Source organism: Mustela nivalis (assembly GCF_964662115.1).
Source record: "Mustela nivalis genome assembly, chromosome: 3".
NCBI classification, from domain to species: domain Eukaryota; kingdom Metazoa; phylum Chordata; class Mammalia; order Carnivora; family Mustelidae; genus Mustela; species Mustela nivalis.
The window spans coordinates 67,302,526-67,317,809 of record NC_139022.1 but is presented as its reverse complement, the minus strand read 5'-3'; the positions used below and the strand labels follow the sequence as shown (position 1 = coordinate 67,317,809).

Sequence of the window (15,284 nt, the reverse complement as noted above, 5' to 3'; positions counted from 1 at the left end):
ACATACCATATTTGACAAAATGTGTCAGTCTAATTTTTTTCTCCTACTCAAATGACTCAAATTTTTTTTTGTATCTTTCTCCTGTATGTGACTTTTAGATTTAAAAAAAATACTAAAAATATTTACATATCTTTAGAAAGGGAGGGGAGGAAAAGGGAGTAAGACAGAGAGAATCTTAGGCAGGTTCCATATCCAGCACAGAGCCTGACACAGGTCTCAACCTCACAAACCTGAGATCATGACTTGAAATGAAATCAGGAGTCAGACTCTTAAGCAACTGAGCCACCCAGGCACCCCTCCTGTAGGTGATTTTTTTTTAAAATTAACATTTAATGTATTATTTGTTTCAGGGGTACAGGTCTGTGATTCATCCCTCTTACACAATTCATAGCACTCATCATAGCACATACCCTCCCCAATGTCCATCACCCAGTCACCATACTGTCCCTCCCATGCTCCTTCCCTCCAGCAGCCCTCAGTTTGTTTCCTGAAACTTAAGAGTCTTTTATGGTTTGTCTCCCTCCCCAGTCCCATCTTGTTTCATTTTCCCCTCCCTTTCCCCCATGACCCTCCACCCTGCCTCTCAAATTCCTCATATCAGAGAGATCATACGATAGTTGTCTTTCTCTGATTGACTTATTTTGCTTAGCATAATACCCTCTAGTTCCATCCATGTTGTTGCAAATGGCAAGATTTTGGGTTTTTTGATAACTGCATAGTAGTCCATTAAATATATATATACCACATCTTCTTTATCAATTCATAAAGCAAAATGTGTGACATTTTGGAAGGGCATTTGCTTTTGTCTTTAAAATATATATCATTTATCATAAAAGGTGACATTGTGTGTGGGATCAGAACTACTCCTGTCTGTTTGTGGAAAATCAATTTAAATCACAAGTCTCTTCTGGTAGTTACTTATTGGCTTTGTTTCCACATTACAAAGCCTATCAGAGGGCTCCAAAGAGTGGGAACTCCATAATGTGTTACTACGTTCAGAATTGCTTTTCAGCTTAAAATCTTTATTGTTTTTGCAGTCCTGTAATGATTATTTATTCCTGTACTCCTCAAGTGAACACAGTATGGATTGATCAGGTGAATTTTGGAAAGTTAGAATATTAAGATGTTGAAGGTTTATAATATACCAGGATTCCTATAGAGCTCGTTTTGTGTTAGAGGGATGAGTTGACAAGCATTTACTGTGTTTCAGCTGTAGTTTTGGGTCTGTGTCATGGCCTGGTGAAATGCTGAGGAAGAGAACACAGACTCACAAGGGCTATGTTAGGAAGTAAAAATCTGGAATTTGCAAAACGATAAGCAAGCAACATGTGAAATTTATAATGAAGTTCTAAGTTTAGGGAGGGCAGTTGTAGAAGTTCAGAAAGAGGATAGAAGGGGCTGCAGATACTAGGAAATCTTCACGAAAGGGGGAGATTTAGCTGGTCTTTAAGAGTGGGCACATTTTGGACTTGCGAGATGATGAAGGGATGAGAATACTGTGGAAGTTACTCTAGTGGTCATGTTCATTAGGCGCGGGGATACTGTGTGATATACATGCACTGTTCTTCTTTAAACAGTGAGACATGTTAGGTTACATTTGGAGTTTTGAACGATCTTCAGATAGTGAGTTTTCTCTGGCATAGAAGGGGAGGGGGTGATTGATTGGAAGTGTGGGTCAGTAGAAGAGAAAAATGAGACGTAGGGCAACTCTCAGTTTGCCTTTAGGGTCAAGATTGTTGGGTACAGGTGTTAAGGAGGAAAAGCAGTTGGTAGTGGTGGTGATGTTAGTCGTGAGGGAACATGGAGGTAGTGATTTCTGTTTTGGATATTCTAACTGTAAGGTGTTTGTGTGACATTTATGTAATGTCCAGGGACAGTTGTTAGAAAGATTTGGAATTCACAGGAGAGACTGAGGTATTATTAGGGAGAGGGTATGATATTTAAGATAAAGGGCTTAGAAAGAACGCTGGGGAATAATAACAAGAGAAAAAACAAAAACCTCAAGAAGCCACTGTAGGAGATTGAAGTAGGATGGTGACTGAAAGAGGAGATGAAGTTGCCAAGTTTGTGATCTTTACTTATTTATTTTGTTGTCATGCTATTAAGTTTTTTTTAATTAAAATTTTCTCTTCTTTTAATTTTTTTGTGTTTGTTTATTATAGTTGGAAACTGTAGAGTTGGTGAACATAATTCCCCCAATCCCACCTGTAAGTCCTAGATTTGGGAAAATCCAAAATATTTCTTTAGTGGTTACTCCAGACATTGCAAATGGAGAAATTGGCTTCCTTAGCAATCTTCCAATCATTTTACACGAACCAGAAGATTCTGCTGCTGAAGTGGTAAGTAAGCTTTTTCTTATTGATGAGCCCTAATGAGTCTGAGATAAGGCATAGACAGTTTTCCTTTTTTGTAGAGTTAACATACAGACTTAACAGATCTTGAAAAGCTTCACCATTTACAGCAAGTCTTCAATGTGTCATTTGATATAAGAAACTAATGAATATGTGATTTTTCATCATCTTTTCCCATATTTGTTAGAATAAAATTAGAATTAATTATTCATGGCCAGAATTGGGTGTTTTGATGTAGATGTTTTTAGATAGTGCTATGACATTTGCCAGAGTGATAGCTAAACATAATTTTTCTTTTTTTATTGACCAAGTCACATGTATTGCAGGTATCCCTGACCTATTGTATTTATTAGTGTTACTCATGCTTGCTTTGGGCAGGACTAGGGTGGCTGCCGTGGGTTCTGTGCTTGGCGGCAGAAGGGATCCACTTGGATCACCATTCCACTTGGTGGTGGGAAAGTTGTGGAATGCCAGATCTGAGACATTTTTTATATATGGGTAAATTTTTGTGGACACACACACACATACACACACACGCACACACAGAAGCACACTCATAAACATACCACCCCTATGTGTACCCTACCCTGATTGAATTTTCCTGCCATTTATCTAGGGATGACTCTTTCAGCTTTACCATTATCTGAGTCACCGTCTATCCCCGAAACCTTCTCTAAGACTCTCCTAACTTAGATTGAATTTAAAGTGGGTTTGGGGGGCGCCTGGGTGGCTCAGTGGGTTAGGCCGCTGCCTTCGGCTCAGGTCATGGTCTCAGGGTCCTGGGATCGAGTCCTGCATCGGGCTCTCTGCTTAGTGGGGAGGGGAGCCTGCTTCCTCCTCTCTCTCTCTCTCTCTCTCTCTCTGCCTGCCTCTCTGCCTACTTGTGATCTCTGTCTGTCAAATAAAATGGATAAAATCTTTAAAAAAAAAAATAAAGTGGGTTTGGGTTCAGCTCAGAAAAGAGGAGAAGTGTTTTTGTTATCAAAGTCTTATGTCGGAATATGGTATCCATGACTTCCTTTGCTTGTATATTTGATTCTGGAAATTGGCAGAGTATCTCATTGTTCAAGATGGTTCTGATTTTTGTATTTTTTATTAATATACTGTTTTCTTCTAAAAACTTAAAAACTAAAAACATTTAGAGAGTGGATTTCTTTTATTCATTATCTGCTGTCAATTTACCATTTCATATTTTTCCTTTGAGGGAAATTAGTTTTGAGGGAAAATTTTGGGCTCTGTAAACCTGCATTCTTCCCCTCTGGGAAACAGAAAGTATGGAAATTTCCCTCAGTTCTCTTTCTCTTTGTCCCATCCATAGCCCTGGCCACACCCACTCCCTCAGGGTGACTCTTAATTTTTTTTTGTCTTTCTTAAGTTTACTAGTCTCCCGCCTGGACCATTGATAGTCAGATTAGCAGAATGGTTAGTGAGGAAAATATCTTCCATTTTTCAAAATGGGTTGTGTTAAAAAGCAAAGAACAAAGAAGGTAGTTTTTTAGGGGCTTAAAAAGAATAGTGTATCTACCATTAAGTTTTCATTTATATTCTTTATTTGAAAAAAAACTTTATCATTATCTATAATGATCCTTCTATTTTCTATATTTGAAATGTACTGTACTTAAGTAAAACTACCAAAAATAATTTGTTTCAGAATTATTACAAAGCTGCCATTTATTTAGCTCATTTAATGGAGAGACATTCTAATCCTCTCCACAGACTTGCAAAATGGGTAAGTCCTAGCTTCATTTCACTCTAGGAAATTGAGGTCAGAGAGGTTAAGTAACTTGCCCAAGGTCACCCAGAACTATTTGAGTATCTCAGTTTATTTCTATTGCATGTATCATATGGGCTAGAAACATTTCTTATTTATATTATTATTTTCTTATTTTTGCCTCCATAACTTTAAGATGAATTTTTCATAATTTTCTATTTTAATTACAAAACTTTATCTTTCAGTTTATATTGTTATATTACATTAATTCTTCTTTTGAGGGGAGAAACTCTGATGAAAATTTTGTATTTAACCAATATGTTCTGTGGTTTTTTCACTGCTCTTTGGCTTTTAAAATATCCTTTTATTAAGACAAAATACAGGTTAGGGATATTTTTAAGTGGGAACAGTTTTGCAGATAAATGTGATTAGCAAAAACTAATAAAAAGTTATATCTAAAATTATTTTTATGCTTTATAAAAAGAAGATATTTTCAGTTATATTTTATTGTTATTTAATAGTTGGCCTCTCTATGCAGAGTATATATATTCATATAATAACATGGCCATGCACTAACTGAAAAGCTTACATAATTTGTTAGCATATATTTCAGAAGAAATTGTTCCTTTTTTTTTAAAAATAAGGTATACATTCCCTTACATCGGGATGGAACTGATGGCCAGGCTACTGTCTATTGGAGTTTGAAGCCCTCTGGCTTTAATTCAAAAGCAGTGACACTGGATGATATAGGTCCCTTTAATGGCTCTGTTGTGTTTTTATCTGGGCAAAGTGATACAACAATCAACATTACAGTCAAAGCTGATGACACACCGGAAATGAATGAGACAGTAACACTTTCTCTAGACAGGTAATAACCCATTTAGCTTATGTTTATTTAGTAACATTTATACATGTTCGAGTTCTCTGAAATAATTTTGTTTTTTGTTTTAATTCTTTCCTCCATATGAAGTAAAGAGAAAAAACTGAATAGATGACATTTTGCTGGGATTCTGACTTTTTTTGTTGTTGTTGATGGTTCTGGTTAGACTGTAAGTATTGTGACATAGTGAATTTTTACCCTGCTATTCATTATGAGGAAACATTGCACAGAGAATTTTTGGAGGATATCAGATATAACATAAGCATAGCTAATAAGTTGCTATTAAAAAACTAGGCAGCAACAAATCAAAAATGTTAGGTTAAACAAACAGCTGTGTCTGCTTCATTTTCAGCAGGGGAGGGGATTAGAGCTTTTTTGAATGAGTAAAAAGAAAGCGTTAATCTTAATATAATGAAATTCTCTTTTTAACATAGAATTTGAACACTAAATAATACACACGTTATGGAGAATCAAAACTACAAATATAAGGCTTTTTTTCCATTAATAATAAGGATTTACTTAACATTTCTCAGTGGATAATTTATATTAGGAAAATACTACAGTCTCAGAGAAATTTTTTTTTTCAGTAATACAGAAAACCTCCAAAAGTGAAAAAAAGTTCTGCATTTAACTAATGTCAGTTAATTAAAAAAAAAAAAATCAAAGCCAAGCTTATCTATATTAAAGTTGATACATATTTGAGAAGGTTAGTGTGACTGGAGTGCTTTTCAAAATTCATATATTATAAACAGTAAAAATCACATATAAATTCAATTGGCATTATCTTATACTGTATTAATCAGGACTGAAATAGTGTATTATTTCATGGAACCCCTGATCCTATCTATATTTTACCATTAGGTTTTTCTTTGTAAGTATTTTGTGTAAACATCTTATTTTTATGTCAGAGAAAAATATAGATTGTAGGGAACAAATCTACTAAGTGTCTGCTGTATATTTTGTTTGTTTTCATAAGTGAATTCTGTTTACTCCCTTTTTTACATAGAAAGTAAAACAAAGCACACAAACAAAAAAATTTAAAAAATAAAAAATTTAATAGACACACTGTCTAAATGTCTCATTTTAATGGCTTATTCTTTTAATATGTATTTCACATTAAATCTTAAGGAAAGGTATTTCAAATTACTTTAAAAAATCAGTGAAATGTAAATGAAAACTGAGAATTACCTTTTTTTTTTTTTTTTAGGTTTGACTACTCATTAAATCAATGAGCAGTCTCCAAAAAAAAAAGAAAAAAAAAATGAACAGCATTTATTAACCCAAGATCTAGCAATTCATATAAACTCTTAGCTGAGTTTCTGCTTTGGCTAAGTGCTTAAAGAATGATTTAATTTTCACCTTCGAAAGTTTTATACTTTTTGTATTCTTCCAAAAAAGTCATTTTTTAACTTGATCATATAAACCTTTAAATTAAATATAAATTTTAAGTGTTCATTTCTCTCTCTCCTTCGGGCAAAAACAGTACACAAGGAAATACAAATCATTGGCTAGAGTATTTCAGAAATTAATGGTTATTCTCTTTTCAAATACAGGAAATTCATTTAATTTTATATTAAAATGTTTTAATTCAATTAGCAACAGTGTTTACTTATATTATCTAAATTGTACATGAGTAAGAATGAGCCAGTAACATTTGAGTGTTCTAAGATATATTTAATTAAATAAATGTGAGAATAACATCTAAAATTAAAAATCACATGTTTTATCTAAACCTCATCTTGATTTTACAAATTTTTAACAAAACTAAAATGAAAGAATGAATGGTAGTAAGTGTTATTACAATGTTATGATATAATAATACAACAGAAATAACACTTTATTGTGGTACCTTACACTTGATCTTAGCCAAAAGGCTGAGAAGCGATTTTTTTGTGGTACCTTATATACTTTCTCTAAAGTCAAATTCAAATGGCAATTCTCTATATTTAGTACAGATAAAAGTTGCTCTGGAGTTAAACAATTTGTAATGCTTTCAGTATCATACCAGTTAAAAATATTTTATTGTTCAGTTTTCCCCAAATCAGAAAAAAATTTCGCTTTGCCAATGTATTTCAGAAAAATTTTCGTATATATTGTGTATAACCCCATATATATAAATAGTGTAATTTGACCTTGCAAATGAAGCCCTGGGGTTGTGCCTGTTGACATGTATTTTTCAAGACTGTTTGAAAATGCATTACACTGGGGATTTGGAAAAGTATTTAGATTTCCTGATACGAAGTTCTATTTAAATAATATTTGTCAGAGTTAAAAGACAAAAATGCTATCTTGTGGCTTCTTAATTATATTTCTAGGCAAGTGATGAAAGGTATGTATTTCTTTGCTTCTAGAGTTTTTAATTTTTTCAAAGAATAACTGGGTTTCGGTCTGAGGATGAAGATTTTTGTTTTTTTTTTTTTAAAACCTCACTAAAGCTACTAAGTAATTATAAGTCAAGCTGAATGAGATTTGCTCAGCTGCTGTGGCCTGTGAGCACGCACAGTGTTTGACAGACCCCAGCGCCTTGGAGCAGGCCTGGAAAGGAATGTCTTCCGTGGCTGTTGACATGCTGGCTGTCCATGGGGTCATCTTCCCTAAGTGGGAACTGCTGAAACTCTTGCTAGCATTTGTCAATAGCAGAGAAGCCAGTGTGCAGAATTCCCATAAAGTGAACATTACTGGCTTGTGGAGGAAAAAAAAGGAAAGCTTTCTTTAGCTTTATTTTTCCTCTGTCGTTCAAATTTCTAGCAGTATTAAGTGAGATTTTGGCAAATGGTGTCTCTGTCTGCTTTTCCCCCTCCCACACTTCTTTCTATGTTGACAGGGTAGAAACCGAAAGGTTTGTCGTGTATTTTGGGTAAGTGTACAAAATAATGCCTTGGTTTTGGTTGTTCAGCCTTTTTGCTTTTCAAGCCATTGTTTTAGACAAGGCTGTGGTTCTGCATGACTGCAGGTCTTGAGAAGTTTTGCTTGATGCCTGCGCATGCTTTGTGTGTCGTTTCATTTTCTAATAGTAAGGGGAACATGTATGAAATATGGGTATATTCACTGTGAAGATCACATGACTGGATTAATGATGTAACAAATAACTGTCCTATTATTTGAGCTGTCTCTTCTGCGGTCACGAGGATGCTAGGTGTGGGTTGTCAGGTTTCCAAAAACTAGGGAAGGAACATAATTCTGATTTTCTATTACATAGGAAGTGAGCTGTCTTTTCTACGTATTGATTGTGGCTTCATTGTAATTTTGAGGTCTGATCTTGAGTACTTTTTGGTTCAACAGAAAGTGACATTTGGGAAGGTTTAGAACAGACCGCAGGTCTGAGAATTCTCAAAGAGTATGCAGGCTTTAAACTCCCAGAGCTTTGCGTCCCAGTCTCTTTGATCATTCTAATTATACACCGACCATAAAAACCAGAAATATAAAAAAATCTTCTTTAAATATGTTCTTTTGAGAGATGTGTAGAAATTGCTCAATAAGTCATGCATCTCGGATCCATAATATTCCATGTTTTTTTTGGCATATGTTCTGTATTTTCTTTTATAATAACAAAAAAGGAAGTTAAAAGTGAGGTGAATAGAATTATATGAAAGGTCAAAAATATTTCTAAAATCTGATCATGACTTTGTTTATGTTTGATCAGTGTGGCTTGTTTTAGTCCGTGCAGTTATCCAACTTTTATTTAGTTAGTATAATCTTAGGTCCTTAGATTTTTTAAAAATTTAAAAATTTAAAAAATTTAAAAAATTCAAGTGCATGTAAAGTTAAAGCAATTTTATTTAAACGTATTTTCTAACTACATGTTACAAATTAAATTTTCATAAAACTGTAAACAAACCTGTAGATTTTGTTCTTTATAAAAATATATAGCCTTTGATTACTTATTTTATGGTATACTTAGACAATAATTTTGGTGTACAAATATCTTTGAAATATTTGATTTAAGTCAAATATGAAAGATGTAATGAATTCAGAAATAGAAGTTCTTCCATAAATATTATGAGTAAAAAGTATTTTGATCTTATATAATTTTAATACACTTAAATTCAGTTTAAATTTCAACTCCTAATAAACTTCATATTCATTATCTGGAAGTGTTATAAATATTGTAAATAAGGCTGCAAAATTCAGTATGAAGATTAGAGGTAGCATGTTCCTTTTTTTCCTTCTGACTTCTCCAGGGTCAATGTGGAAAATCAAGTGCTAAAATCTGGATATACTAGCTGTGACCTAATTATTTTGGAAAATGATGATCCTGGGGGAATTTTTGAATTTTCTCCTACATCCAGAGGACCCTATGTTATAAAAGTAAGTACAAAAGAAACGTTAGTCTATTTTGTACTTACAACCTCAGATGAAAAATCTTGGAGTTTGAACTTCCATGGATTTTTTGTTGTTGTTGTTTTTTAAGGAAGGGGAATCTGTAGAGCTCCACATCACCCGATCCAGGGGAGCTCTGGTGAAGCAGTTTCTACACTACCGAGTAGAGCCGAGAGATAGCAATGAGTTCTATGGAAACACAGGGGTGCTAGAATTTAAACCTGGGGAATGGGAGATTGTAATCACGTTGCTAACAAGATTGGATGGAATACCAGAGGTACAGGTTTTTATTTTTTTCATGTGCTTCTGTGGAAAGCTGGTAGTGTCTAGTATATTAGGAATGTAAATATCTTAAACATTGATAAGAAGATACAGGAGAAGTGAACAAGAAAGGCTTGCGAGGTCCTTACATTTGCCAAAGGAAAAAAAAAAAAGCTTAGAAAACAAAGTGAGATTTATTCAACTTTGAATTATGTACATTTGTCCTAATAAGGAAATACCAAATGATATGAAATGATTGTGATCAGTCTTCATCTTCTTTAAGCTTTGTTTATGTTTTGTTTTATTTTATGTCATCTGTTTGAACTTTTAATGATGTGGGTTTGAACTGAAGTTTTTCTGTAAAATCACTTTTTATTTTTATTTTTTTATTATTTTTAAAAGATTTATTTATTTATTTGTCAGGGAGAGAGGAGCTAGAGCGAGCACAGGCAGACAGAGTGGCAGGCAGAGGCAGAGGGAGAAGCAGACTCCCTGCCAAGCAAGGAGCCCGATGTGGGACTCGATCCCAGGACCCTGGGATCATGCCCTGAGCTAAAGGCAGCTGCTTAACCAACTGAGCCACCCAGGCGTCCCTGTAAAATCACTTTTAAAAATAAATAAAGTTTTATATTAATGGAATCACATATTGTTCCATTGTGTTTGCACACCAATACACAAGTAGTTTTTAAATTAATTTTACTTTATTTACTCTTACTAACTTAAATGTCTGGATCATCAGTGATGAGGTCCAGTCTTCTTACTACGTCAGTATAGCATTATGATTTTATCTTTTCCCTTTTTGGATAATGTATACTTTCATATCTGATGTCTCACTTAATTGGTAGGAGAATGTTAGAGAATTTTTTTAGGAATAATATAAGCTCTTTTGTTTTTTTCTGTCAGTGGGATGTTTCTGGAAAACAGTATTAATATTCTTGAATAGATACATTTTTATTTGCTTTAAAATGTCAACTTTATATTTTTCCTAATTTGACATGTTCATTTTAGTTGGATGAACACTATTGGGTGGTCCTCAGCAGCCATGGTGAACGGGAAAGCAAGTTGGGAAGTGCTACGGTTGTCAACATAACGATTCTAAAAAATGATGATCCTCATGGGATTATAGAATTTGTCTCTGATGATCTAATTGTTATGATAAATGAAAGTAAAGGAGACGATACCTATAGTGGTAATTTATTCTGCTTCTTATATTCTAGTACTGTTTACTGAAGAGGAAGTTAGTCATTTTTTAGTTTATTTCTTTAGTGAGTAGTTACTTTTAGTTGTCCATCTGCCTTAAAAATTACATATAGTACAGCTATAAATATTTTTAAAATCATATTTAGAATTCCTGTTTTTATTTCTTACATCAGTATTGTGATGATAACTGATGATTTCAGTTATATTTTGATTTCAATTAACCATATGTGGTAGAAGTCAAATACCGAAGAATGAAGCGAGTCAAATAGGAAAGACTTTAAAACTGAGAATTACTGGTAGGGAGCTATTACAGTGCCCTGAAATGAGAAGGATCTTATTTTTAGAGCATTGTCTGTCAGGTGAGAAAATTACTTTTGAGTGTGTAACTTCCTCTAGAAGCTTTTAGCTCATATCCTTGTAGAACTTTGTCATAGGTCCACCTAATTAATCCCCATTCTGTTCCCTGTGCAGAATGATTTTTAAAACCCCAAACTGTGATAGAAAAGATCAAGACTATTTATTTTATAAATGTTATACCTGAAGAAAGAAGACTAGGTTACAACATTTAGATACATAACTTGAGGCAATCTAAGCAAAAGATTGATTTTTATTAAAAAGAGTTCTTACTTTTACTTTTGTTTTTTGAGCAGTTTCTTTACTCATCATTTTAGAATTGTTAATATATATTCATATATATTATACACATTTGTATTTCACAGCTGTTTATGATATAATAAGAAATCGAGGCACCTTTGGTGATGTTAGTGTATCATGGGTGGTTAGTCCAGACTTTACGCAAGATGTATTTCCTGTCCAAGGGACTGTTTTCTTTGGAGATCAGGAATTTTCAAAAAACATCACCCTTTACTCTCTTCCAGATGAGGTAAGTGTTGCATATGTAACTCTCTTTATTTGTTGTCATTGCTTAATATTTATTTTTTATTTAATAATTAGATATCTGGCAATATATTTTGTCATGAAAATATGTGATAAAGAATGCAGGTATGATAATTTCTAAATAGAAGCCAAGAGAGAAATATTTTTTGTTTCCTTGAAGGCATCTTCAACTCTTAGAGAACTTGCAGTTGCCAGTGACACTGCATAGATGTAAATATCAGGGATTCAAGGTGAGGTTAAGTTCTCAGCTTATACTTTGGCCATTTGAAGCCAAGGGTACCATCTACCAAATATCCTATTGGTGCATTCTCAGAATCAGGACAGTCATCAGATGGATCATGGACCCAGGGCGGTGGTCATTTTATTGGTAATGAAGAGAAAGAACTTAGGAACAATGGGAGTGGACCTTTCTTTTTTTTTTTTTTTTTAAGATTTTATTTATTTATTTGACAGAGATTACAAGTAGACAGAGAAGCAGGCAGAAAGAGAGGAAGGGAAGCAGGCCCCCTGCTGAGCAGAGAGCCTGATGTGGGACTCGATCCCAGGACCCTGAGATCATGACCTGAGCCGAAGGCAGCGGCTTAACCCACTGAGCCACCCAGGCGCCCCGGGAGTGGACCTTTCTAAGCAGAGCTGTGTTTAAATGGTCCCAGAAGCCTCTTCTTTCCCTTGGGCTTATTCCTTAAGACATAAAATTCCAACAGTCTTCTATTTTAGGATATGGAGAGCACTAGCTTACATGGTGGAATGAAAGAGAAATAGTGTCCAACTAGAGATTTATATAGGCTCAGAGATAGTGGAGAATCTCATCTTGGTAGGGCATGGGAATGAGGTCTTTATGGGTGAAGCTTCAGTGAGGTTTGTAAGAGGCCTTTGAGAGCTAGCTCAGCTTTTGTTACTTTTATGAGCTCTGTTCTAAATGGGTTAAAAATTCATTTTTCTGTTTTTTTCTTGTAAATAACATATATCCCATCTTCTTACAGAAATAATGTGACCTGTGTGGTATTTATATTTTTTGCTTTTGTAGGCAAAATCTCTCTCTCTCTCTTTTTTTTTTTAATCACATTTTATGAGTCAGAAAGAAGTGACTTTTTGGATGACATGCATATTAGAATGTTTTTTTTGGGTCTGAGTCCTACTTGAATCAGAAATGGTGATGGACTTTAGTCCTGTCATTAATAGAGCTATTTTTTAAAAAGATAAAAATAATTTAGGAATATATAATGGAATTATTTATACAAATCACCTAACTTAAACATGTGTCATATTTTCCAAAAGATTCCAGAGGAAATGGAAGAGTTTACCATTACTCTACTTAATGCCACTGGAGGAGCTAAAATAGGAAATAAAACAACTGCAACTCTGAGGATTAGAAGAAATGATGACCCCATTTATTTTGCAGGTGATGTTGCTGTCTTTTTTGAATGAGCTTACATCTTTTTAAATAGTAGATATATATGTTTTCAATAACTTTCATAATTGAACATTTTCAGTTCAGCACAATGGAAACTTATTTGAATATGATTTCATGATTTGTTTGGATGATCATTATTCAATCCATTTGATGTTTTAATAAATATATATATATATTATTTAAATATTTTATTTATTTATTTGACAGAGAGAGAGATCACAAGTAGTTAGAGAGGCAGGCAGAGAGAGGGGCAAGCAGGCTTCCCTGCTGAGCAGAGAGCCCGATGTAGGGTTCCCCCTTCCAGGACCTTGGGATCATGACCTGAGCCGATGGCAATGGCTCAACCCACTAAGCCACCCAGGCACCCCAAGAAACATTTTTAAAGGTCTCGTGAAGGAAAAAGAAAATAAAAAAAAGCAAGTACTATTTTATTAGCTTTGTTCTTCCTCTGCCTTCAAATTCCAGGGTGTTTCTTTTGTGTTTGTGTAAGAAAGGATACTCTTCCATGAAATTTCTTCCAGTTCATGGTGTAGCCAGTTCATGGTCTGGGTATTATACCTAATTGATGCTCACTTACTTAAAAACCTCATCTTTACTGAACATGTAAATTAAGGCTTCCCCATTCTTCTTTAGAACTCTCTTTTGCCACCCAAGACATTTCTCAGTTTTTATTTTATTTTAATTCAAGTATAGTTAACATATAGTGTTATATTAGTTTCAGGTGTACAATTTAGTGATTCATTACTTCCGTACATCACCTGGTGCACTTCTTAATACCGTAACCTATTTCACCCATCCCCACCCCCCAACTTCCCCTCTAACATTTAGTTTGTTCTAACCATTAGTTTGTTCTTTATAGGTGACAGTTTTTAGTTTTATTTGTGAACTTAATTGGTATCTAATTTCTTCCCCACCCTTTTTTTTTCTTTTGGAAGACTTTGTTTATTTATTTGACACAGAGAGAAAGAGAGAGTGACACAAGCAGTAGAGAGCAGGCTCCCCGCTGAACAGGGATCCCAATGAGGGCATGGTTCCAGGACCCTGGGATCACGACCTGAGCTGAGGGCAGACGCTCAGCTGACTGAGCCACCAGGTGCCCCAGTGTCTAATGCTTTATTAAGCTCTTTTTTGCAAGCTGTTCAATTTACAATTTCAGGAATCTTTTAAAGATCTTAAATTTTATTGCTTCATAATTTTAACCTCCAGTTAACATGTATATAATGAATTAGTCCTGTGCTCAGCATTCTAACTGCTGTAGCAAAATTAAAATATAAGGTATCAGGGTTTATTCTCAAGGAAGTTACAATCTAGATTTGGAAATGAGGTATATGAAACAGTAGACCAAGGATTTCAGATAGCAACTAATTTACTGACAACTTAGAAGTTGAAGACAGTGGCTTCTTTAGGAATTAAGGCAAGGGGAAGCTTATTGACTAGAAGTCATCAGAGAAGCTTTCATGGCACCAGAGCTGAATCTTTAAGCAAAGACACAATGGAGGGTATTTGTTTTGTGGGCAGGGAGAAACATGAAGTGATATGAAAATATATAGATGGGATCAGAAAAGCTCACATGTTTCTTCTTTTCTTCATCAATATTTCAGAACCCCGTGTGGTGAGAGTTCGGGAAGGTGAGATTGCTAACTTCACAGTGCTCAGAAATGGATCTGTTGATGCTGCCTGCACCGTCCAATATGCTACCATGGATGGGAAGGCTACTGCAAGAGATGGAGACTTTGTTCCCATTGAAAAAGGAGAAGTCCTTGTTTTTGCAGTTGGAAGTCGAAAGCAGGGGATATCTGTATTCATTAATGAAGATGATATCCCAGAAACAGATGAGCCCTTTTATATTATCCTCTTTAATTCAACAGGTAAATCAATTATATTTTTATGGCAGACCTCTTGTTTTAGTGCTTTTATCAAGATGACATTAATTGTTTAACTGTCATCGCTGACTGAGAGCAGAATTGCGTATTTTATTGCTTTCTTGCGGGAAAGAGTGAAGAATGTGTGTGTTGAATCTTCATGTACCTGGTATACTCTGTGGCATTGTTTTCAATCTTTTTCCACAATGTAGCACATAGAAAAAAGTATGATATTATGTAAGGAATAGAAATCTTTTAGCTAAGGCTACCCTGAGCCTTGTTTAGTAATCCTTGGTCTTAGGGCATCAGTATTCTGTAAGCCCTTGATCTTCTAGCATGCCACCGGTCATACTGGCTGGGAAGCCACCTGTAGATGTCTATTTGGTAA

At 34.6% G+C, this 15,284-nt stretch overlaps 1 protein-coding gene across 1 annotated transcript in view; it reads left to right on the top strand.

The window, feature by feature from the left end:
- ADGRV1 (adhesion G protein-coupled receptor V1) overlaps positions 1-15,284 on the top strand; it is a 545,909-nt gene that overhangs the window by 53,898 nt on the left and 476,727 nt on the right. Inside the window, exons 10-18 of the mRNA XM_082725840.1 lie at positions 2,163-2,339; positions 4,707-4,930; positions 7,767-7,799; positions 9,124-9,250; positions 9,354-9,539; positions 10,532-10,712; positions 11,443-11,606; positions 12,899-13,022; positions 14,636-14,902. Of these exons, the coding sequence (XP_082581966.1) occupies positions 2,163-2,339; positions 4,707-4,930; positions 7,767-7,799; positions 9,124-9,250; positions 9,354-9,539; positions 10,532-10,712; positions 11,443-11,606; positions 12,899-13,022; positions 14,636-14,902 (1,483 nt within the window). The remainder of the gene's footprint in view (positions 1-2,162; positions 2,340-4,706; positions 4,931-7,766; positions 7,800-9,123; positions 9,251-9,353; positions 9,540-10,531; positions 10,713-11,442; positions 11,607-12,898; positions 13,023-14,635; positions 14,903-15,284) is intronic.